The sequence below is a fragment of the Bombus affinis genome, chromosome 16 (assembly GCF_024516045.1).
Source record: "Bombus affinis isolate iyBomAffi1 chromosome 16, iyBomAffi1.2, whole genome shotgun sequence".
NCBI classification, from domain to species: domain Eukaryota; kingdom Metazoa; phylum Arthropoda; class Insecta; order Hymenoptera; family Apidae; genus Bombus; species Bombus affinis.
The window spans coordinates 2,761,788-2,783,751 of NC_066359.1; the positions used below are offsets into that span (position 1 = coordinate 2,761,788).

The following is a 21,964-nucleotide window of genomic DNA, read 5'->3' on the forward strand; positions in this document are numbered from 1 at the left end:
GCGCCTTCGACTTTACCTTCTGTTGCTAATTTGCATAATTCAGTGTTTTTCCCGGTACATATTGAAATTTTAAACGATGATGTATTTTACGAAAAATTCGATCAAAATGATGCTTATAAAAAATAAATATAAATGAAAAAAAAATTTACGATACGAATACGCATGTAATGGATTTGATTAGACTGTTATCAAAGTTAAGATGCATAAAGCATCATTGTCGCATAAAACATAACCAATAACAACTAGTTTACCGATTATATATTAATAATATAAAACAGTGAAAAAGAAGACATGAATAAAAAAATTATCACGGCGTTCTATTTGATACTGAATATATTCTTTTCCATTGTAATTGTATTATTGAATAAATGGCTCTACGTTCATACTGGTTTTCCAAACATTACGTTATCTACGATACACTTTGTTATTACTTCTATCGGATTAACAATTTGTGAAAAGTTTGATGTATTTTGTATAAAAGATATTGCGATTAAAGAAATGTTTTTAATTGCAATGACATTTTGTGGATTTGTTGTGTTAACAAATTTAAGTTTAGCTCACAATACTGTTGGAACTTATCAAGTAGCTAAAATGCTAACTACACCTTGTGTGATAATAATGCAAATAATATTTTATAATAAAAAATTTAGTATACTTGTTAAATTAACATTAATTCCTATTATATTAGGAGTAGTAATTAATTTTTGCTATGATATACAATTTAATATTATTGGAACAGTATATGCAACCATGGGAGTATTTATAACATCCTTATACCAAGTGGTATGGCTTTTATTCTTTATACAGCATTTATTAAATTTTACTTAAAATATCTTAATGTTTCTAGATGGTAAATATAAAGCAAAGAGAGTTTCAAATGGATCCAATGCAATTGTTATATTATCAAGCACCTCTATCTGCTGTTATGTTATTCTTTATTGTGCCATTTTTAGAGCCTGTAGAACAAACATTTACAAGAAGTTGGTCACTTGTAGATATAGTTATGTCAAAGAATATTGTTTATTGGATTTGCAAAGGAATAGAATTAGATAATTGAGTGTCCCTTTTTTTGTAGGTCATGGTTATACTATCATCTATAATAGCATTTTTTGTTAACTTAACTTCCTATTGGATAATTGGAAAAACATCTCCATTAACGTATCCTTTCACATTACTTTATGAAAGAAGCAATCTAACATCTTATTATTCTTTATTTTTCTTATTATTCCTTATTTATTAATTAGCTACAACATGGTAGGACATTCCAAATTCTGCCTATTACTTTTAGGTGGCTCGTTAATTTTCCATGAAACACTGGCCATAAATCAAGTGATTGGTATAACTTTAACCTTGGTTGGCATTATTTTGTATGCCCATGTTAAGGTGAATACAATAAATTTATAAGCATAGAACACTACAAAGAGCAGTTTACAAATAAAATTTCTATTTCAGTTGAAGGATACTCAGGTTGTAGTACCAGATTGTGTGGACAAAGAGAGAAAACCATTGTATAAAATATGATTTTGTATGACTATCCATATACAATTTAATAGAGAATAAATTGCCTGATTACATAGTTTTCATTTTCCTTGTTATTTCAATTCTTTTAATTAATAGAATGTATCTATTGGGAGATAAAAATTAAAAAAAAAAGAGGTAACATAATCCAAAAGGACAGGTCAACGTCACACCTAGAAGCCTGTGTGTGTGTGAAGGAACACAACTCAACGATGTCAGATCAATGGGGAAACTTTTAAATTATATGAACTTGCTCGAATATTGTGCCAGGTGTATCGGACCCGACAGTTCATATCTTATAACATCTTTATATAGGAACTGACTACCTATGCGAGTACTTTGGAGAAAATGATGCGTTTATAAGACATCTACTGTTGAGGAAGAGAATTAATCGTGACCTTCATATAAGTTGACCCAGAGTAGAGATGAATAGAGAGATCGCCAATGTAATATTAAAGAGAAACTTCCTCTCTGGTATTCTACTAACTATATATATTTATAATATATATTTATAATAATATTCATTACATACTTCGTACGATATATTTCATCATTTTTTCACTCATTCATGTAATTTTTAATTAATTCAGTATTATGTTGTTACTATTAATTAATTAAATGGAAATGAGATTTAGGGTTCTAGAGAAAAGATTTAATTTTCGCGGTACCATGAATTTTAACGTCTCCAATTAATAACGTTCCCTGTGAGCCAATCCTCGAAACTTTGTTTCCATGACGATTTAATGTAGTGGGGATAGATGTATCAATCAAACAAGTATTTATGCAACGTGCTTTCTAGTATTAAGATCTTGTATTTACAAGGAAAATGAAGATCGAAGAAGTAAAAAGTACCGCAAAGACTCAAAGAATATCAGCTCATACACACATAAAAGGATTGGGTCTTGACGAGAATGGAATTGCAATACAAGCTGCAGCAGGTCTTGTTGGTCAAGAGGAGGCTCGTGAGGTTAGAATTATTCGTATACCAATAAATAAAAAATAATAATAAAAATCGTTTTGAACATCTTTTTGTTGAAATATACCCGTGCTAATAATTAATTTTTAAAATCAAATATTTTTGTATGAGAACTTCGTTTTGGAACAATGTTAAAAAGGCGCTCATAAGAACGATTTTTCCTTATTATATGTGTTTTAGGCAGCTGGGGTAGTAGTTGATATGATAAAATCAAAGAAAATGGCTGGTAGAGCAGTGCTATTAGCTGGTCCCCCTGGCACTGGAAAAACTGCAATTGCATTAGCTATCGCTCAAGAGTTGGGTAACAAAGTACCATTCTGTCCCATGGTAGGCTCGGAAGTCTATAGTTCTGAAATAAAAAAGACAGAAGTTTTGATGGAAAATTTTAGAAGAGCCATTGGTCTCAGAATTAAAGAGACTAAGGAAGTATACGAAGGGGAAGTTACAGAACTAACTCCATCTGAAACAGAAAATCCAATGGGTGGATATGGGAAAACAGTATCGCATGTAGTAATTGGACTAAAAACAGCTAAAGGTACGAAGCAGTTGAAATTGGATCCCTCCATATATGAATCCTTGCAAAAGGAAAAAGTTGAAACAGGAGATGTAATTTACATTGAGGCAAATAATGGTGCTGTGAAGAGACAGGGCAGAAGCGATAATTTTGCTACCGAATTTGATTTGGAAGCAGAAGAGTATGTTCCTTTACCTAAAGGTGATGTACACAAAAAGAAGGAAGTCATTCAGGATGTAACATTGCATGATCTGGATGTTGCTAATGCCAAACCACAAGGAGGTCAAGATATTATGTCTATGATGGGTCAATTAATGAAACCTAAAAAGACAGAAATTACAGGTAACATAATCTGAAATTGTTAAAAAATATTTGTGTATTTTTATTTGAAATTAAACGTAAATTAAAATTGTATATTACAGATAAATTGCGCAAAGAAATAAACAAAGTTGTAAATAAATACATTGATCAAGGAATTGCGGAATTAGTACCGGGAGTTTTATTCATAGACGAAGTACACATGTTGGATATAGAGACATTTACATATCTTCATCGTGCTCTAGAAAGCGCAATTGCGCCAATAGTTATCTTTGCAACGAATCGAGGTCGCTGCATAATCAGAGGAACCGAAGATATCGTATCACCACATGGAATACCTCTTGATCTCTTAGATAGATTGTTAATCATACGAACGCTTCCATATTCTAGAAAGGAAATAGAACAAATTGTTAAACTGAGAGCCACTACGGAAGGGTTGCAAATCGAAGATGAAGCTCTATCAGCTCTCGGTGAATTAGGTACAAAAACAACGCTTAGATACGTAGTGCAGCTTTTAACTCCTGCAGCATTAACGGCCAAAGTAAACGAAAGAACAATAATTAAAAAAGAAGACATCGAAGAAGTAGGATCATTGTTCTTAGATGCAAAATCCTCTGCGAAAATTCTTACACAAAATAAAGATAAATTTATGAAATAAATGTGTTTGACTGATTGTCATTTAATGAATTATTCGTTGTAGCTTAACAAATTCATAAAATATTCAGTTGTAACATACACGCTTTTATAATTGACAATTAATTTACCATAAATAAAGTTTAATTTATGTGAAATTAAGTATTAATTGTTTTAATTTAAATTTTATTTGCTTGGATCAAATGTAAAGTAAACATACATGTAATGGTAAATTTCCAATATTCCAAAGGTAATTTTCCAATATTGTTCAAGATACTTTGTAACTTAGGGTCACAAAAGATAAGGCCGTAATCAGAAGTTATGACATCACTAGATGATGTGTCTTAGGGTATAAAGATTCTGCTTCCTTTAGTATACTCTTTAGTTGTCTGGAATCTATCAAGCAATTATAGTGTTTAATTCTGTCATTAGGAAAGTAGTTATTATCAAATCTTTATTTTGTAATTTACAATGTCATATCTTTGTAAGCTAGAAAAGTGTACAAGATTGTTAAATAAACGTAATGCATATCGGCACGCACATGGATTAACGTTGAATAATTTACAAAAAGAAAATGTTAGTGAACTTTTTCTGCAAAAAGATGAATTTCAAATTAGACATATCGGTCCTCGACACTATGAACAATTGGAAATGTTGAAAACTATTGGGTTCAAGGTAGTATTTTAACTTAGTAATAGAAACATTATTTTGAGATAGTCATTAAATTATTTAATTAATTTAATAGAGTTATTTAATTAATTTAATAGAGTTTAAAAGAATTAACAAACGCAGCTGTCCCAGCAAAAATTCTTTACAAGGAAAAATTAAAGATTGAACAGTCAGTCAGTAAGTAAAATGTGTAACTTATTTAAAATAATATACTACAGCGGTTGAAAAGGAAACTATTATGATATGTAGAAACGTGTGAAGTCACGCGACTGTAGATATGAAACACGTGTAAACTGATAACCCCATGATATTGAAATGAACACAGTGGATGAGTAACAAACATTCTTGAAGTATACTCATTCATAATTTATGAAAATTTTGCACATTAAATATTTTAATAAGTCGATGAATTAATTGTGTTAAAAAATGAGATAGTTTTTTCTATTGAAACATGCATTAGCTTCATTATGTTCCATAAATAAGATGGCCTTTCATTGTGAAATGAATGTATCTGGGGTCAGAGGTCAATCTCGTGCGGTCAGATTAGCATTCACGTGATTTTTGAAAGCTGAAAATTAATTGTAATACTTTCGTCTAAAATGTCAAATATATCCTAATATTCTGATAGAGTAGATTGCATAAAATGATAATTACATTTTAGCTGAATACGAATTGTTAAAGATGATTACACAGATTTCGGAAAAGAACGATGTATGGCGTTCGTATATTGGCATGGGATATAATAATTGTTGCGTTCCTCACACCATTATGAGAAACATATTCGAAAATCCAGGATGGTATGTTTTTTAGAATGCAATTTATCGCTAATTTTAACACGGCTACAGCAACTGAAAAAGTTCTATTATAGGACAACACAATATACTCCATACCAACCAGAAATTTCGCAAGGTAGACTCGAAGGTTTGTTGAATTACCAAACGATGATATGCGACTTAACCGGGATGGAAGTAGCGAACGCATCTCTTCTAGATGAAGGTACTGCGGCGGCCGAGGCTTTGGGTCTTGCTCACAGGAGCAACAAGAGAAAGAAACTGTTCGTTTCTGACAAAGTTCATCCTCAAACAATCAGCGTGATTGCAACGCGTGCTACTTCTTTGAGTCTCGATCTTGAAATCGGAGATATTTTTCGAGTTGATACCAGCTCAAAGGACGTTGCTGGTATCCTATTTCAATATCCTGACACAACTGGATCTATCTACGAATTCGAAGATGTCGTGAAAAAGGCACACGTAGACGGTGTATGTATTTCGAGATCTGAAATCCTTGAACAAATAAATTCAATTACGTTTGATGTGTTTCATTGTAGACGCTCGTTTGCGTTGCTGCTGATTTGTTGGCGCTGGCCATACTCAAGCCTCCAAGTGAATTTGGAGCTGATATATGCGTTGGTACCAGCCAACGTTTCGGAGTTCCACTTGGATACGGAGGACCTCATGCTGGATTCTTCGCTTGTCGTCAAAGATTAGTTCGTTTGATGCCGGGAAGGATGATTGGTGTTACGAAGGACTCGAACGGTCAGAATGCGTATCGCCTAGCCCTTCAAACACGCGAACAGCATATTAGAAGAAATAAAGCTACTAGCAACATTTGTACTGCACAAGCACTACTGGCAAATATGTCTGCGATGTATGCTGTGTACCATGGACCTGAAGGAATAAGAAATATTGCAAACAGGGTACACTTCTTCAGTCTGATTCTAGCAAAAGGTTTAGAAAAAGCAGGGAATAAAGTGATCAATGAGTACTTTTTTGACACTATAAAATTATTACCTACAGTGCCTTCAAAAATTATAAAAGAAAATGCAATTGCATTTAAAATAAATTTTAGGTAATTTACCAGAAAATAACTTAAACGAATAAAATATAGGTATCACGAGAGTAATGTATTTCAGGTATTACGAGGATGGAGTTGGAATATCTCTGGATGAAACTACCACAGAACAAGATATAAATGATATCTTTAAAATATTCTGTGCGGATACAACCGTTGAAGAAATGTGTAGAGAAGACATTTGCCTGGAAAGAAACCTCAATAAATCCCATTTCGCTCGTTCTACACCGTATTTGCAACATCCTGTATTCAATAGCCATCAATCTGAAACAAGGATAGTTCGTTACATGAAGTCCTTAGAGAATAAGGATGTATCTCTCGTACATAGTATGATACCATTGGTAATTGAATGAGTCATATGAAAATACATATTACACTACCGTCAACACAATTATATTTTCGTCTAATTTGAACAGGGATCCTGTACAATGAAATTGAATTCTACGACGGAGATGATGCCCTGTAGCCTACGTGGATTCATCGATATCCATCCCTTTGTACCTATTGAACAAACCAAAGGATATCAACAGCTATTTGCTGAACTGGAACAGGATTTGTGCGCTATAACTGGTTACGATAATATAAGTTTTCAACCGAATAGTGGTGCTCAGGGAGAATACGCCGGTCTAAGAGCTATACAACGTTATCATGAGTCAAATGAAAACAAGAATCGACAAGTCTGTTTGATTCCCGTTTCTGCTCACGGCACTAATCCTGCCTCTGCTCAAATGGCCGGTATGCAAGTGAAGCCTATCCTCATACAGAAAGACGGCTCTGTGGATATTGTACATCTTATAGAAATGATCGATAAATACCGAGAGACGTTGTCTTGTCTGATGATAACATATCCGTCGACGAACGGCGTGTTTGAGGAGACCGTCGCTGATATTTGTGATATGGTTCATGAAGCTGGAGGTCAAGTGTATCTAGACGGTGCTAACATGAATGCTCAAGTTGGTCTATGTCGTCCTGGTGATTATGGCAGTGACGTTTCGCATCTAAATTTACACAAAACATTCTGTATACCTCACGGCGGTGGAGGACCTGGAAGTGGTCCTATTGGAGTGTAAGTAACGTTATTTTGATATTTTAATGTAAATATGCAATACAAATGATGACTTTTACGTATAGAAAACGGCATCTTGCTCCATTTCTTCCATCTCATCCTGTAATTAATTGTGCGGGTAATGGTCATAACAACATAAAACAAACTGGCGCTGTATCAGCTGCTCCTTTCGGATCATCGTCTATTCTACCAATTTCATGGGCCTACATTAAAATGATGGGTCCAAACGGGTTAAGAAAAGCTACCCAAGTTGCTATTCTGAACGCAAATTACATGAGTAAAAGACTGGAAAAGTATTACAAGACACTATATAAGGGAAAGACAGGATTGGTAGCGCATGAATTCATTTTGGATACAAGGGATTTCAAGAAAACGGCAAATATCGAGGCTGTAGATATTGCTAAAAGATTAATGGATTATGGTTTTCATGCTCCAACAATGAGCTGGCCTGTAGCGGGTACATTAATGATCGAGCCAACCGAATCCGAGGACAAAAAAGAATTGGACAGATTTTGTGATGCTTTGATTTGTAAGAATACTAAATATATTCACTAAAAATGTTTGTTTTCCTTTTAAGAAAGATATCAATAGATATTCAAAAGTTTTGTTTTGTAGATATACGACAAGAAATTGATGATATAGAAAATGGTAAATTAGACATTGTTAACAATCCATTGAAAATGGCACCACACACTCAAGAACAAGTAATATCAAGTAAATGGGATAGGCCATACTCAAGAGAATTGGCAGCATTTCCAGCTGTAAGTGGCTATACTTGACATTCATTATCGAATGAATAATAAATAAATTATATTCATATTTATTTACAGCCATTTGTAAAAGGAAGCAACAAGATTTGGCCGAGTGTTGGAAGGATAGATGATATGTATGGAGACAAAAATCTATTCTGTACGTGTCCCCCTATCTTAACACATGAATAAGTGATTGTAGTTATTTTTCGTGTACAGTTAGTTATAGAATTATTCAAATGTTTATTGTAATTTTTTATACAAACATATTATTTATATAAAACTTCTTACTTTTATAAGCAGAGAAAATATAACAAAGATTTCACTTTAAAATTCTCTCCTTTTGTAGCAAACAAAGCTATATCATTTCTTTGTTATTCTTAACTCATTTAACAATTATGTACGTGTCTATTTAATTTATCGGTATATTTACATTGTATATTATTAGATTATCTTTTTCATTATTTTTACATATATTACAAACCAGGCATAAGATACGCAATATTGTCGAGCATTTGCGAAAGTGTTTCGTGTTTAGCTCCATTAGTTTCTGGTACCTGTTGTGTTAGGCAAATCAAAGGACCCAGTGCGCAAAGTAGAGAATCCAGCAAGACCGACAGACTGCCCGATACCGCTATTTGCCCATCGTGTTCCTTTAACCGTTCACCGATGATCGTTAAGCTCTCACCGAGAAGCTTGAGATGAGCAGCTACATCGATAGGTTGAGTACCAACGACTTTGTACATTCCTGTTCCTATCATTGGTTCGTTAACTAAATCTTTCCCAGTTCGATTCGACGGCGGCGATACCGGAACATTTCCTACAACCGAGGGTAGACCTAGTTGAATAGTTTTTTTGGAGGTAGCAGGCTTTTGCTCTTTTCCATTACCTGTAATACAAAGGAAGACAGAACATAAAATGTTACAAATGTCATTGTGCTGTTCGATTTGTCTATCTCTAAACGAGATGCATGCATACAAAACAAATGATAAGACATCTACCATATAATTCTTAGAGGCATAAAACATATAAACGATATATTATTTGAAAGACTTTTGACTAATACGCGTGCACGAGAAGCAAATCAAGATGAATAAACTACCATATAACTTTTAGAGATATACTCGTAAAAATGATGTATACATGAGAACCAACAAACCCACCAATTTTATTAATGAATTTTTTTCGCGAAGCAGGCGGCGGCATTTTCCAAACAGGCTCATCTTTACTCGCAGGTAAAGAATGAGGTTTTGCTGCCAAGCGTTTTGCGCGTCTGCGCCAGTTATATTTTTCCAGATTTGGTACTGTAGCCCACAGTTCTCCTAACCGTTTAGAAATTGCTGCAAAATCTACAAAAAGCAACGTTTCACGAATGATATTAGCATCGGTTTTCTAAACTGACCGTACATAGTATGGAGAAACAAGAGTGAAGCTTATATACCCATATAAGGACATTGCTCTAGTAACTCTTGCCTAATTTCTTTAGCCCACAACATGTACGCGGTAAATCTCGTTTTCTGAAAACATCATCGAATTGTGAAATAATCATCCCCTTAGTAACTTTCATGTGTACATACCCCTTTGTCTTTACGTTGTGCCTTCATTCTACCTATTATTTTGCCATCTTTAATAATTAGCTTTTTCTTACATTTCTCAAGCATGTACAAACTATTTGCTTGTGAAGGTGTTTCTTGGCCAGGTGGTTCAAGCTTTCTAAACCCTGCTTCTCTATCGTCTATCATAAGAGGATCAACGTCATCATCGCTTCCAGAATCCATACTATATCTTTCATCCTCGTTCAACCCAGAGGGATCATCAGAATCTGACCCTGAAGATTGCCCTTCATTATCTGACAATGTCTCTTGTTTAACTCTTTGCTGTCCAGAGTTGGAATTTGAATTCTTCCTTTGTCTTCCACTACTTGCATGTTGGATCGACTGATTTGGTGACATACGTTGGGAATCATATCTGTCCAATAATTGTTGATTTTGTAATTGCTGTGCTTTTTGACGTTTGTACTTGTTATCCGTAAAATCATCTGGCGATTCAAAGTCAACGAGTTTGGAAGATTTCTTTCTCACACGGCCACTGCGGGAGATACCCGTGACCTCTAGATCTGAAAGATAAAGCGGACTGCACCTTGCCAAGAAAGAGAAAGGGACCAAAATACTTTGTAAGATCTAACTACCACTCTCATAACCTTCTGGGATTCAAGATCATTATTTCTATGCAAATATACTTTACACGAAGAGTGTGCATGGGTATCCAAACGTAGTTCACTGTATACTTGTTTGAATTATAATTTTTTGATCGATTTTTTGAAATTTTTTAAACTAGATGTGTCTAATACCAATTATTAGATCTCGTGGACGCGTATTATGTGTCACATAAATTTTACTACATACACATAAGTACAAAGAACTTTCTTTATACCTGATGTACATAAACATACTACATATTGGAACGAACATAACGAGTATTACAATTACTTCAGATTATGAGTACAAGACAATTGCCACTTATTCGAATAAAATTTTATCTGTTTGTTTGTTTTTTGTAATAATCGTTCTCTTATTGGAGCCTGTCTCTGTTCCATGAAATTTCTCAAATTTAAAAAACCTGACTACGAATGAATTGTACACATCATTAGTTTAATGACTCTCCGCTACGAACAAAAGCGCTAGTAACCAAAACGCAAATTGGAATAAATATTGCAAAGAAATTGATAAATTTGCTACGAACGCGCGCAAATCATGCGAAATACTGCAAGCGATACGAGCAAACAAGCAACTGGTCTACCAAATATCTCTCCCTATAAAATGAAAGCTGATCTCACCGTCATTCTTCTGACGTTTCGGAGTCACGAACATATCCATAGCGTTGTTCCGTTGCTCTCGGAGCTTCTTGCGCCGCGGCGTTTTCTCAGATCTCGCGGGCTTACGAATATTGGCGCGCATCACGCGCTAATAAGTTTTTGTTTTTTTGATGTAAATGCATTTCTTCAAATCTTCAACACTTTTCCCAACAGAAATTACTCCTCAAACCTCAAACTTTGTTTATTTTTATGGCGATTTTAAAAACAACTGCTACGAAGGAAACCAGAATGCACTGCGCAGCGTGAGTCACGCATTTAGGACGCAACGCGCGAAATTTAAAAATGAGTGTTTGATTTTAGTTTTTGTGGAAAACAGATTGTTCTAAAAGTTGCATAAACTTTACATGATACAAAAGTAATGATATACATGATATAAACGTAACGATACATGATATAACTTACATGATATAAAAGTAATAGTTTACATTATTTAAAAAGATAAGAATCTAGAATAATAAATATAAAATAAAATAAATAATAAATAAATATAAATAAAGATAGAATAATAAATTTAGTAGATCTAATGATAAAAAAATAATAAATCTAGAATATATTATAAAAAAATGTATTATTTACATTATCAAGTTTGTCGAAATTAATTAAAAGAAATATATACAAATTTAAATATCATCTTCTTGTTGCCATCCATCTTCGTTAGATAAAAATCTTCTCTTGTGGCTAGTATTCATATAAGGTCTTAATGCCCATTCCGTATCAGCTGCTGCTTCTGCATCCAAAGTACCTAATTTAATTTGATATAATTTTAATTGAAATCTGGGACCAACTTCTACTAGTTCAATGTCCTTTCCATGAATCTTTTTATAAGTGTGATGTCGGAAGGATATGTAGTCGTCGTGATTGGCAAAAGTAATTATTCTTTTGCTGTCTTCTTTTGGTACTGGGAATAAATATTTTAAAATACTCATAACACGTTCACCTAACTTTGTTTTGAAATTGTGAAATACAAGGTGAGGATATTGTTCAGACATGGTTCCAATATCAGGAATATCGTGTCTCATAATAACGTCCGACATGGTGAAATATGCAGTAGGTCCGTAGGGAAGATGACAAATAATAAGAGAATTAGGCACACCTCTGTGTTCATGCACAATTATGAAATCCGTAACATCGTTTGCTCTACAGGCATGTATCAATTGTTTCATTTCATAGTTTCCTCGATTCATTCTTTGAGAATTAGGAAATATCAAACGCAATTCTTTGACAAACATTTTTAATCTGGAACTTGGGTCGCGAGAAGTGGTAATCACAATTTTTGGATCTTCAACTCCAGCCCAACGATATTCATCATCTTCGTGAGATCCCACAGCACCTCCCATTTCTGTTCCAATAGCAACAGCCATTTCTGGTCCAGCATCTTCCCAAGCTAATTGTTTTTGTATGTTTAAAGCATCTTTTCTTAGATCTGGATGTATAGGTATATTTTGCTCTAGGCTGCGTTTAAGTTTTTCCTTCTTTTCTTGAATGCTTTTTAACTTATCTTGAACGGATTTTCTGTAGAGATATTCTCTACGAAGCCTCGCTTGTCTCCGTAACATTTTGACGTTTTAATAAATACCTTGTACTTAATAAATACTTTTCAAAACTAAAGGCTTATAGGTTATAAGAATCACACATGTCCTGATGTAATATAAACAATAATTATATCTGATAGAAGATAGATTGTGCGATAATAAATTTAATTTAACGTATTATTAAGTTTTTATTATCAAGATAATAAAATTATTATTGATTAATTTATTCCAAATTAGTTATATTCTTGTATTGTATATTTTCTCGTTGGATATATTCAGGCGATAACGCAATTGGTCGAGCTGGTGATGGCGAGCCAATTACAGCGTTCGAGCGATGATGACGTGTCTTCAACGACTAAATCTCGAAATTAGTAAGTAGTTAATAACTTTGCATTTTCGTGTACTTGCAAAAATAAAATTTGTGCTTGAATTTGCGTCGTTAATGAAAATAAGCGACGGTGAGTTTTCTTTCTCTCTTGATAGTTATTATAATCATAAGTAGACCGAGGATTCTTATATATCTATAGGGAATTTAAAGTGCAAAATTGTACAAAATTTATATGATATGAAGAAATATGTAGAACATTTAAATATAGTATTTTCTATAATACTTGTTGGGTAAAACAATTTGTTAGGTTCTGTTTTTTAAATTATATTCTCAATGAAATATATGATATTATAGGTTTATATTTATCGGCATAGCTGTTGTTGTCAAACTTTTTCGGAGCAATGTGTCTAACGAAAAAGAATTTGCTTTATGTATACAATAGGATTAAACTTGTATGAGAGAAGAACGATCATTTAGAACAATAATGAATAATGAAATATCTTCATTATGATTTTATAGATGATACACGAAAAAGTCTGTATAGAGAACACATCGAAGGACCAGCTTGGAGTCGGCTAACGGAATTGGTACGTAAAATATAAATCAGCGTTCATCTTTCTCTATTCAAACTATATTTTACCATAGTTTACAAAGAACATGTTTGGATAATCCAGAGAATCTATATTAGAATGAGTGTATAGGATAAACAACGAGTACAAATTTTGATAGTTGTCAATAGTGGGAACACTAGAAAACTTTGCATGTTGCAGCTTCCGATATATTTATAATTGGTAGAAATTAGAATACCATTATTAGAATACCATTATACATGGTAGAAATTATTCGTTTCTTGCTTGCGAATGAAATCTGGAAATTAATTGCGCGCGAGATTTGAATTTGACTATTTAGTGGCATTTACGATAAAGACGATCAATTTTTCTCCTTTACAATGTCGGTAACCTTACCGACCAATCGTTTGCATCTCGTTCGCGTCGATAATAAGTAATCGACGTACTCGCGAGTAGTAACTAGTTTCAAACATCGACGTCAGATATCATATGAATTATTTCTTCCTGCCTATAAACGTAGAAAAACTCAAACAACGAACAGACCGAGTCTTTATATCATTCGATGTACTCATGATATGTCAAAATTTCTTTCCAACGATATTAAAAAGTAAAATAAAATACATAAATGGATTTAGAGATTCCATAGAATCAGAGTTCGTTTGTTGGCGATTTATGAAAGGATAGACGCGAGTCCGAGGCTTTTTTCCCCCCTGGTTAATTGCAACCAGCTTGCGATTTCCCTGCTGTCTCTTTGATCGAGCCGCCCACTCGCTATTTCTCTTCGCGGAATATGACTTTTCAGGCTGTGCTTAATTAGCGACGAACTTTGAATCATAATCACAAAGGCATTCTTTGTAAGCGTATAACGCGTGCTACTGCTTCCTACTCACAGCGATTTACAAGAGTTTCCAGTTTCTTCCACTGAAGCCAAACGAAACGAGACGAAACGAAAGTTGAAAGAAAAAATGACGCGAAACGACGATGAAAAAAGAAGATTCTAGTAATGGACGCAGAAGAATCGCGGTGATTTGGGAAAAAAGTGTAATGGCCCCGGGGATAGGGCTCGTGCCGTGCACGGCGCCTCGTAATTCATTTAGACGGTAGCTCGACGAGACAGGCTCAATTACAGTCGCGGCAAAAAACCGCACGGGAACGAGTAGCTTCTTCGTACGACGTGCGTGGTCCGTGTTCGTTGCTGCTTCGTCTCGGCGTACACGCGCGCTCGTTTTCTCGTCTCTTTCAAGGAGGAAAGAAGGGCCGCGGGCTCGTGTCCTGCGTCACTCAACCGAGCACACCGCGGACATCGTTAAAGCCTCTTTGTCATCCGTTTTACCCGACCGGCTGCCATTATGGCCCCTCGTTCGTTCCTACGTGCAAAACGTTCGGAATTCCTCGCGCGTACCCGCTCCTAGGAGGTCTTCCATCTACAGCCGAATCTACTCTTGGATCGTTTACTTTTTGCGAAATTCGAATTTCTACGCGCAACATTTTACTTTATAAATTTCAGCAACGTCATATTTCTGTCTATTTATCGTCACTGTACCGTATCGTACGATATTATTTAGCGATATTTTCGAGAAGCACGGCCCACTTTTCTCGCTTTATGTTTCTGAAATGATCGTACAATAGCATCGATAGCGATAAATACGACGTAGCAAGTAAAAGAAATATTTACTTAAAGTAGTATTATTTAGCATTATTATTATTATTATTATTATTAGTATTATTAGCATTATAGTATTATTTATTATTATTATTAGTATTGTACTATTATTTATTTATTATTATTATTATTATTAGTATTATAGTATTATTTATTATTATTAGTATTATATTATTAGTTAGTATTATTAGTATTATAGTATTATTATTTAGCGATATTTTCGAGAAGCACGGTCAACCTTTGTCACTTTATGTTTCTAAAATGATTGTACAATAGCATCGACAGCGATAAATACGACGTAGCAAGTAAAAGAAATATTTACTTAAAGTAGTATTATTTAGCATTATTATTATCATTATTAGTATTATTAGCATTATAGTATTATATATTATTATTATTATTAGTATTGTAGTATTATTTATTATTATTATTATTATTATTATTATTAGTTAGTATTATTAGTATTATAGTATTATTATTTAGCGATATTTTCGAGAAGCACGGTCCACCTTTGTCACTTTATGTTTCTAAAATGATCGTACAATAGCATCGACAGCGATAAATACGACGTAGCAAGTAAAAGAAATATTTACTTAAAGTAGTATTATTTAGCATTATTATTATCATTATTAGTATTATTAGCATTATAGTATTATTTATTATTATTATTATTATTATTATTATTATTATTATTATTAGTATTGTAGTATTATTTATTATTATTATTATTAGTATTAGTATTATAGTATTATTTATTATTATTAGTATTATATTATTATTATTATTATTATTTAGTATTATTAGTATTATAGTATTATTATTTAGCGATATTTTCGAGAAGCACGGTCCACCTTTGTCACTTTATGTTTCTAAACTGATCGCACAATAGCATCGATAGCGATAAATACGACGTAGCAAGTAAAAGAAATGTTTGCTTGAAGTAGTATTATTTAGCATTATTATTATTATTATTATTATTATTATTATTATTAGTATTATTAGCATTATAGTATTATTTATTATTATTATTATTATTATTATTAATAGTATTGTACTATTATTTATTTATTATTATTATTATTATTAGTATTATAGTATTATTTATTATTATTAGTATTATATTATTATTATTATTATTAGTTAGTATTATTAGTATTATAGTATTATTATTTAGCGATATTTTCGAGAAGCACGGTCCACTTTTCTCGCTTTATGTTTCTGAAATGATCGTACAATGGCATCGATAGCGATAAATACGACGTAGCAAGTAAAAGAAATGTTTGCTTGAAGTAGTATTATATTATCATTATTGTTGTTATCATTATTAGTCGTAATGGTATTATTGTTAACCCTTACAGTAATATTATTGTTGTTATTATTATTAATTATTAATTATTATTATTATTATTATTCCATTGAATTTTTGAAACTTCGCATGGAAAACGCGAGAAGCGGACGTACCGTGCGTGCGTGTGTGTGTGTGTGCGGTAAGCCACCTACATTTTCACTCATCGGGGATGATTCATCGAATATGAAAGATGAGAGCCGGGGTACTTATATCAGTTTACCGAACGAATTCGTTTCGCTAGTCTTGAAAAGTTTGATCGCAACCAACTGATCATAAAACGTGCCGGGGTATTCTCTATTCGCCTCTCTCAGACAACACGTTTTATTCCTCTGTTCGATTCTCTTATTCGTTTCACAGTTTATTCCCATTAATTTTGATTATGTTGATCAATTGATTTTGATTATTTCGATTAATCTGAAACGCTTGGATACAGGACACTGTTCGGTTCGTACTTGGAAAAAGCAGCAAGAACTGCGTGTTCTTGAAACACGTTTGGTACATTCGTAGCTGCTCGTGTAACAACAAACACGCGCGTCGTAAAATATGCTTTGTATCTCGCGGCGTTTCGTTACGAACGAATCATCGTTCGATTCGTCGAAGGAACTGTTGTTTGAGAATCGTTAGATACAACAGAGAATCGTTGTTCCATGTTTCTCAACGAGTTATCCTCGGCGATCGTCCAAAGCGGAAACGTGTAAAATTCCTGGTCGGTCGTTGGCTCGTTTCCTTCTCTCGCTGCTTCGCAGGCCAATTTTTCTCAGCCTCGGTTTGCACGCGATTTTCAATCGCGCCTACCTACCTACGTACATTTTCGCGCCTGTAAAATTTCGAAGAACCGATAGAACCGATAGCGGGATATCGATAAATAGATTGGCGGAAAGAGGCGGCGGTGGCCGAGGATGGCCGTGGAAGATGGTTTTTGCTCGGCAGAAAGAAAATGCATCTACTGTTCTCGTCGGAGGGATGTCGGGCAGGGTTAATCGGCCGGTTAAGCCGCAAGACAATGGGCCTCGGTGTTGATGGCAATATTTTAATGAAGTTAGCAAGTTCCCGGTAGCGGGTCGCCGTCGCGATTCCAGGAGCGTGAACGAGAGGAGCCCTTAAGGGCAGAGGGCGGAGGCGCCACCCGGCCACTGATTTCCACTTAGCGATATCGTCCTACAAAGCAGCCTTCATCTGCCACAGTTTCTTTTCTCTCTATCTTTTTCTCTTTTGCTCCCTCTATTTCTTCTTTCTACTCCCTCCTCTTGCCTCGTATTTGCTTCTTCTTCGTTGTCGAATCTCAGATGGAAGAACTGCGGGGGAAAGCGAATGGAAACGATATGGAAGGTTGGCTTTTAGCGATGAAAACGCGCTACGTTTTGCGGTGGTTGCGTGGCGTCGAGTGACGCACAGGTTTGCCAATCGACAAAGATGTTTGATCGGATTACGGCTCTCGATCATTCTCCAACGATTTGCATATATACGGCGGAATAGAGCGTGTGGCAGGAGGATCGCGATGATCGGCGCGCGTCAGTTAGAAACGGCGCGGCCAAACAACGAGTCGCTTTGCATACGGCCGGATTAATTTGATCGATGGCACAGGGTATATACATCGGAGGAAGCGATTACGCTGCGACGATAGGATATTTTCTGGCCGATTTTGCAACGTTCTCCGTATCTCTGTTTCCTTTGGAACGGGCCACGCGTTAATCGATTCACTGTGCGGGCTCGTCTGTAACGTTATTCCTTTTCATACTCGACTCACTTTCCGTCGAACTTGCTTCACCGCGCGCTAACGAGACGCGTTCTCCGGTTTCTTAATTAGTCGAGCAATTAATGCGGAATCAGAAACTGTGAAGATAATTTAGCGGCCGCGGGATTCGCGGCCACGCTACGCCAAATCCACCATCGCCGATTACGACTCGAATATTCGCGCACAGATCGGTTTCGTGCATTTAGGTGTACGCCAGGCCGGCTATCATTAGGGAGAAATCACATGCAAAACCTGAGACGTTAAGATCGCCCCGTTCGGCCGTAAACTTTCGTAGATTCTAATCGAGCGCGCGTAATTAGAGCGGCAGCAATTGTCGGTAATTAATTGGAGGTAAATTAATTAGCTTAGATCGAATAGAAAGTGGAAAATTACAAGGTATTCGGTGCAAGTCGAACTGCGTTTCTCGGCTCGCCGGCCTAAACGCTGTCGTTTTCGTCCTCGAATCGCGCTCCAGTCGTCCGAAAATACGCTCCAAACCTCCTCTCGACCGAGCAGTCCGAAAGAAGATGTAAATCATTGGAAGAGGAGCTACCGCCCGCTCGAATTCCACCAGGTCGACTGGGATAACGCGAGACTAGCAACGATAATAACTCACACGCGATATAATATTTTGCTATTCGAACAATATTTATTATTAATATTTAATAAAATAATAACGTGCAAAGAACGTTTAATAGGGGCGAGTGTGTGTTTAATCGTTCGTTTTAAATCTTTTTCTTTTAAATTCGAAGGTTATCGACCAGCAATCGAAGGCTGTTTTAACGCTCTTTGAATGGGAGAGAAATGGCAGCGAATTCGCGTCTTACATACTTGATGCGGTATTCTATGAAAATGTTAACTGTTGTTTAATGAAACAGTAACAAAGAAGCAATGGATGCTATAAACGAAATGTTACGAATGTGTTTTTACATTACGTAATTGAATAATACGAAATTGTTTTCAAAATATTGATATAATATTGTAGCTTAGTAGCTTTCCATCGGAGAAGTTATTTTCGAGCACATCGAACTGAGAAACGTCACTAGAAGCATTTTTAAATATGTTGATTGATTTTTAACAAAATGTTGCACTTGTGAAATGCTGCTCTGATTTTTGAGAAATTTAATAAAATAATAAATTTTGCTTGGTACCTTCCCATCTGGCAAGTTATTTTCGAGCACATCGCTCTAAGAAACGTCACTAGAAGCATTTTTAAATATGTTGATTGATTTTTAACAAAATATTGCACTTGTGAAATGCTGCTCCGATTTTTGAGAAATTTAATAAAATAATAAATTTTGCTTGGTACCTTCCCATCTGGCAAGTTATTTTTGAGCATATCGCTCTAAGAAACGTCACTAGAAGCATTTTTAAATATGCTGATTGATTTTTAACAAAATATTGCACTTGTGAAATGCTGCTCCGATTTTTGAGAAATTTAATAAAATAATAAATTTTGCTTGGTACCTTCCCATCTGGCAAGTTATTTTCGAGCACATCGCTCTAAGAAACGTCACTAGAAGCATTTTTAAATATGCTGATTGATTTTTAACAAAATATTGCACTTGTGAAATGTTGTTCCGATTTTTGAGAAATTTAATAAAATAATAAATTTTGCTTGGTACCTTCCCATCTGGCAAGTTATTTTCGAGCACATCGCTCTAAGAAACGTCACTAGAAGCATTTTTAAATATGCTGATTGATTTTTAACAAAATATTGCACTTGTGAAATGCTGCCCCGATTTTTGAGAAATTTAATAAAATAATAAATTTTGCTTGGTACCTTCCCATCTGGCAAGTTATTTTCGAGCACATCGCTCTAAGAAACGTCACTAGAAGCATTTTTAAATATGCCGATTGATTTTTAACAAAATGTTGCACTCGTCAAATGTTACTCGGAAAGTTCGTTTCGATTTTTTGGGAATTTAATAAAATAATAAATTTTGCTTAATAGCTTCCCATCTGGGAAGTTATTTTCTATCTTTAAATATGCTAATTAATTTTTAACAAAATATTGCACTTGTCAAATGTTACTCGGAAAGTTCGTTCCGATTTTTGGGAAATTTAATAAAATAATAAATTTTGCTTAGTAGCTTCCCATCTGAAAAGTTGCTTTCAAGTATATCGCACTAAGAAACGTTACTAACTACGCTTACGTTACGCACTAAGAAGCATCTTTAAATATGCTAATTAATTTTTAACAAAATATTGCACTTGTCAAATGTTACTCGGAAAGTTCGTTCCGATTTTTGGGAAATTTAATAAAATAATAAATTTTGCTTAGTAGCTTCCCATCTGACAAGTTGCTTTCAAGTATATCGCACTAAGAAACGTTACTAACTACGCTTACGTTACGCACTAAGAAGCATCTTTAAATATGCTAATTAATTTTTAACAAAATATTGCACTTGTCAAATGTTACTCGGAAAGTTCGTTCCGATTTTTGGGAAATTTAATAAAATAATAAATTTTGCTTAGTAGCTTCCCATCTGACAAGTTGCTTTCAAGTATATCGCACTAAGAAACGTTACTAACTACGCTTACGTTACGCACTAAGAAGCATCTTTAAATATGCTAATTAATTTTTAACAAAATATTGCACTTGTTAAATGTTATTCGGAAAGTTCGTTCCGATTTTTGGGAAATTTAATAAAATAATAAATTTTGCTTAGTAGCTTCCCATCTGACAAGTTGCTTTCAAGTATATCGCACTAAGAAACGTTACTAACTACGCTTACGTTACGCACTAAGAAGCATCTTTAAATATGCTGATTGATCTTTAACAAAATATTGCATTTGTGAAATGCTGCTCCGATTTTTGAGAAATTTAATAAAATAATAAAACTTGCTTATTACCTTTCCATTGGGGAAATTGTTTTCAAGCATATCGCACTAAAAAACGTTACTAAAAGCATCTTAAAATATGCTCATCGAGTCAAAATGTAAATTTCGAATAAACGTTATAACGTTTCGAAAGAAATTTTCAAACTTTATAAAAGAAGAACTTCCCGAGTGTCCTTTTGAATCTTTTCAATCGTTCGGAAAATACGCGCGAATTCCGGCGAATTTATGCTTGTCAGAGCATACTGCCCTCAAAGTGTTAAATACAGCTACATACCTATTTTACACGGCACATCACGGCAGATTCAAACTTCGAATCAAGTCGTGGCATACCGCGACAACAATGAACCGTTTAAATAAAAGACGTTCGTGGCAAATGAAGAACCGCTGACTATAGCGCGTAGCTCGAAGAATGGAAAATGGTAGCCGAAAGGTTAGCAAAATCTGTATCCCGGAGAGGGACATGGAATATATCCGACGACGATTATAGTCGTATCGTCGTGTCCCTCGATCCCTCGAAACTTTACCCTTCGCATCTCTTTCTCTTCTCCCAGCGGCAAGTTAAATTGCCGTATCGATCGACGAAGAAAATTCCGTGTTTCTCCGGTGGCGATCGATGGGACCAATTTGAACTATTAAGCGCTCGCTTTACGATTCTACTCTGCGGGAATAGGCAACTATCGACAGATTCGAACGGTTTCAACCGACTTTTCACAGACGAAGGCGAACTCGAGGAAAGTAATTTCTTGCTTCTCTCATCAAACTCGCCTTCTTTCGAG

General features: G+C 34.7%; 5 protein-coding genes and 1 long non-coding RNA gene across 11 annotated transcripts; 3 read left to right on the forward strand and 3 right to left on the reverse strand.

Annotated features, from left to right (window-relative positions):
• Nucleotides 1–12: 12 nt before the first annotated feature.
• LOC126925487 (solute carrier family 35 member E3-like) lies at nt 13–1,576 on the forward strand. 2 transcript variants are annotated; one of them, XM_050741069.1, is made up of 5 exons: nt 19–783; nt 848–1,000; nt 1,076–1,158; nt 1,245–1,383; nt 1,453–1,576. In XM_050741069.1, the coding sequence occupies exons 1-5, from the start codon at nt 292–294 to the stop codon at nt 1,519–1,521; spliced, it is 936 nt and encodes a 311-aa protein (XP_050597026.1). In that variant the 5' UTR covers nt 19–291; the 3' UTR covers nt 1,522–1,576. The 2 variants fall into 2 exon arrangements, with proteins under 2 accessions (XP_050597027.1, XP_050597026.1); XM_050741070.1 differs by lacking the exon at nt 848–1,000 and having other exon boundaries at nt 13–783.
• A 686-nt stretch (nt 1,577–2,262) lies between these two features.
• Nucleotides 2,263–4,118, forward strand: LOC126925480 (ruvB-like 1). The gene is made up of 3 exons (XM_050741051.1): nt 2,263–2,485; nt 2,675–3,350; nt 3,431–4,118. The coding sequence occupies exons 1-3, from the start codon at nt 2,345–2,347 to the stop codon at nt 3,982–3,984; spliced, it is 1,371 nt and encodes a 456-aa protein (XP_050597008.1). The 5' UTR covers nt 2,263–2,344; the 3' UTR covers nt 3,985–4,118.
• Nucleotides 4,119–4,259: 141 nt separating this feature from the next.
• Nucleotides 4,260–5,688, reverse strand: LOC126925490 (uncharacterized). Of its 2 annotated transcripts, none has more exons than XR_007713950.1 (3): nt 5,564–5,688; nt 5,283–5,476; nt 4,260–4,355 (listed from the first exon to the last, which is right to left on the reverse strand). It is a non-coding gene; the product is annotated as an uncharacterized LOC126925490 (long non-coding RNA). The 2 variants fall into 2 exon arrangements; XR_007713951.1 differs by lacking the exon at nt 4,260–4,355 and adding an exon at nt 4,798–5,196.
• LOC126925476 (glycine dehydrogenase (decarboxylating), mitochondrial) lies at nt 4,400–8,627 on the forward strand. 2 transcript variants are annotated; one of them, XM_050741036.1, is made up of 11 exons: nt 4,400–4,634; nt 4,727–4,805; nt 5,290–5,425; nt 5,497–5,549; nt 5,619–5,887; nt 5,956–6,476; nt 6,541–6,820; nt 6,896–7,545; nt 7,611–8,074; nt 8,161–8,306; nt 8,376–8,627. In XM_050741036.1, the coding sequence occupies exons 1-11, from the start codon at nt 4,431–4,433 to the stop codon at nt 8,484–8,486; spliced, it is 2,913 nt and encodes a 970-aa protein (XP_050596993.1). In that variant the 5' UTR covers nt 4,400–4,430; the 3' UTR covers nt 8,487–8,627. The 2 variants fall into 2 exon arrangements, with proteins under 2 accessions (XP_050596993.1, XP_050596992.1); XM_050741035.1 differs by having other exon boundaries at nt 5,497–5,887.
• LOC126925481 (HMG box-containing protein 4) lies at nt 8,518–11,586 on the reverse strand. Of its 3 annotated transcripts, none has more exons than XM_050741054.1 (5): nt 11,131–11,586; nt 9,872–10,410; nt 9,736–9,811; nt 9,458–9,643; nt 8,518–9,114 (listed from the first exon to the last, which is right to left on the reverse strand). In XM_050741054.1, the coding sequence occupies exons 1-5, from the start codon at nt 11,249–11,251 to the stop codon at nt 8,771–8,773; spliced, it is 1,266 nt and encodes a 421-aa protein (XP_050597011.1). In that variant the 5' UTR covers nt 11,252–11,586; the 3' UTR covers nt 8,518–8,770. The 3 variants fall into 3 exon arrangements, with proteins under 3 accessions (XP_050597011.1, XP_050597010.1, XP_050597009.1); XM_050741053.1 differs by having other exon boundaries at nt 8,518–9,183; nt 9,872–10,404; nt 11,131–11,581; XM_050741052.1 differs by having other exon boundaries at nt 8,518–9,183; nt 11,131–11,580.
• Nucleotides 11,587–11,720: 134 nt separating this feature from the next.
• LOC126925488 (U3 small nucleolar ribonucleoprotein protein IMP4) lies at nt 11,721–13,000 on the reverse strand. The gene has a single exon (XM_050741072.1). The coding sequence runs from the start codon at nt 12,723–12,725 to the stop codon at nt 11,790–11,792; it is 936 nt and encodes a 311-aa protein (XP_050597029.1). The 5' UTR covers nt 12,726–13,000; the 3' UTR covers nt 11,721–11,789.
• Between the last annotated feature and the right edge of the window lie 8,964 nt (nt 13,001–21,964).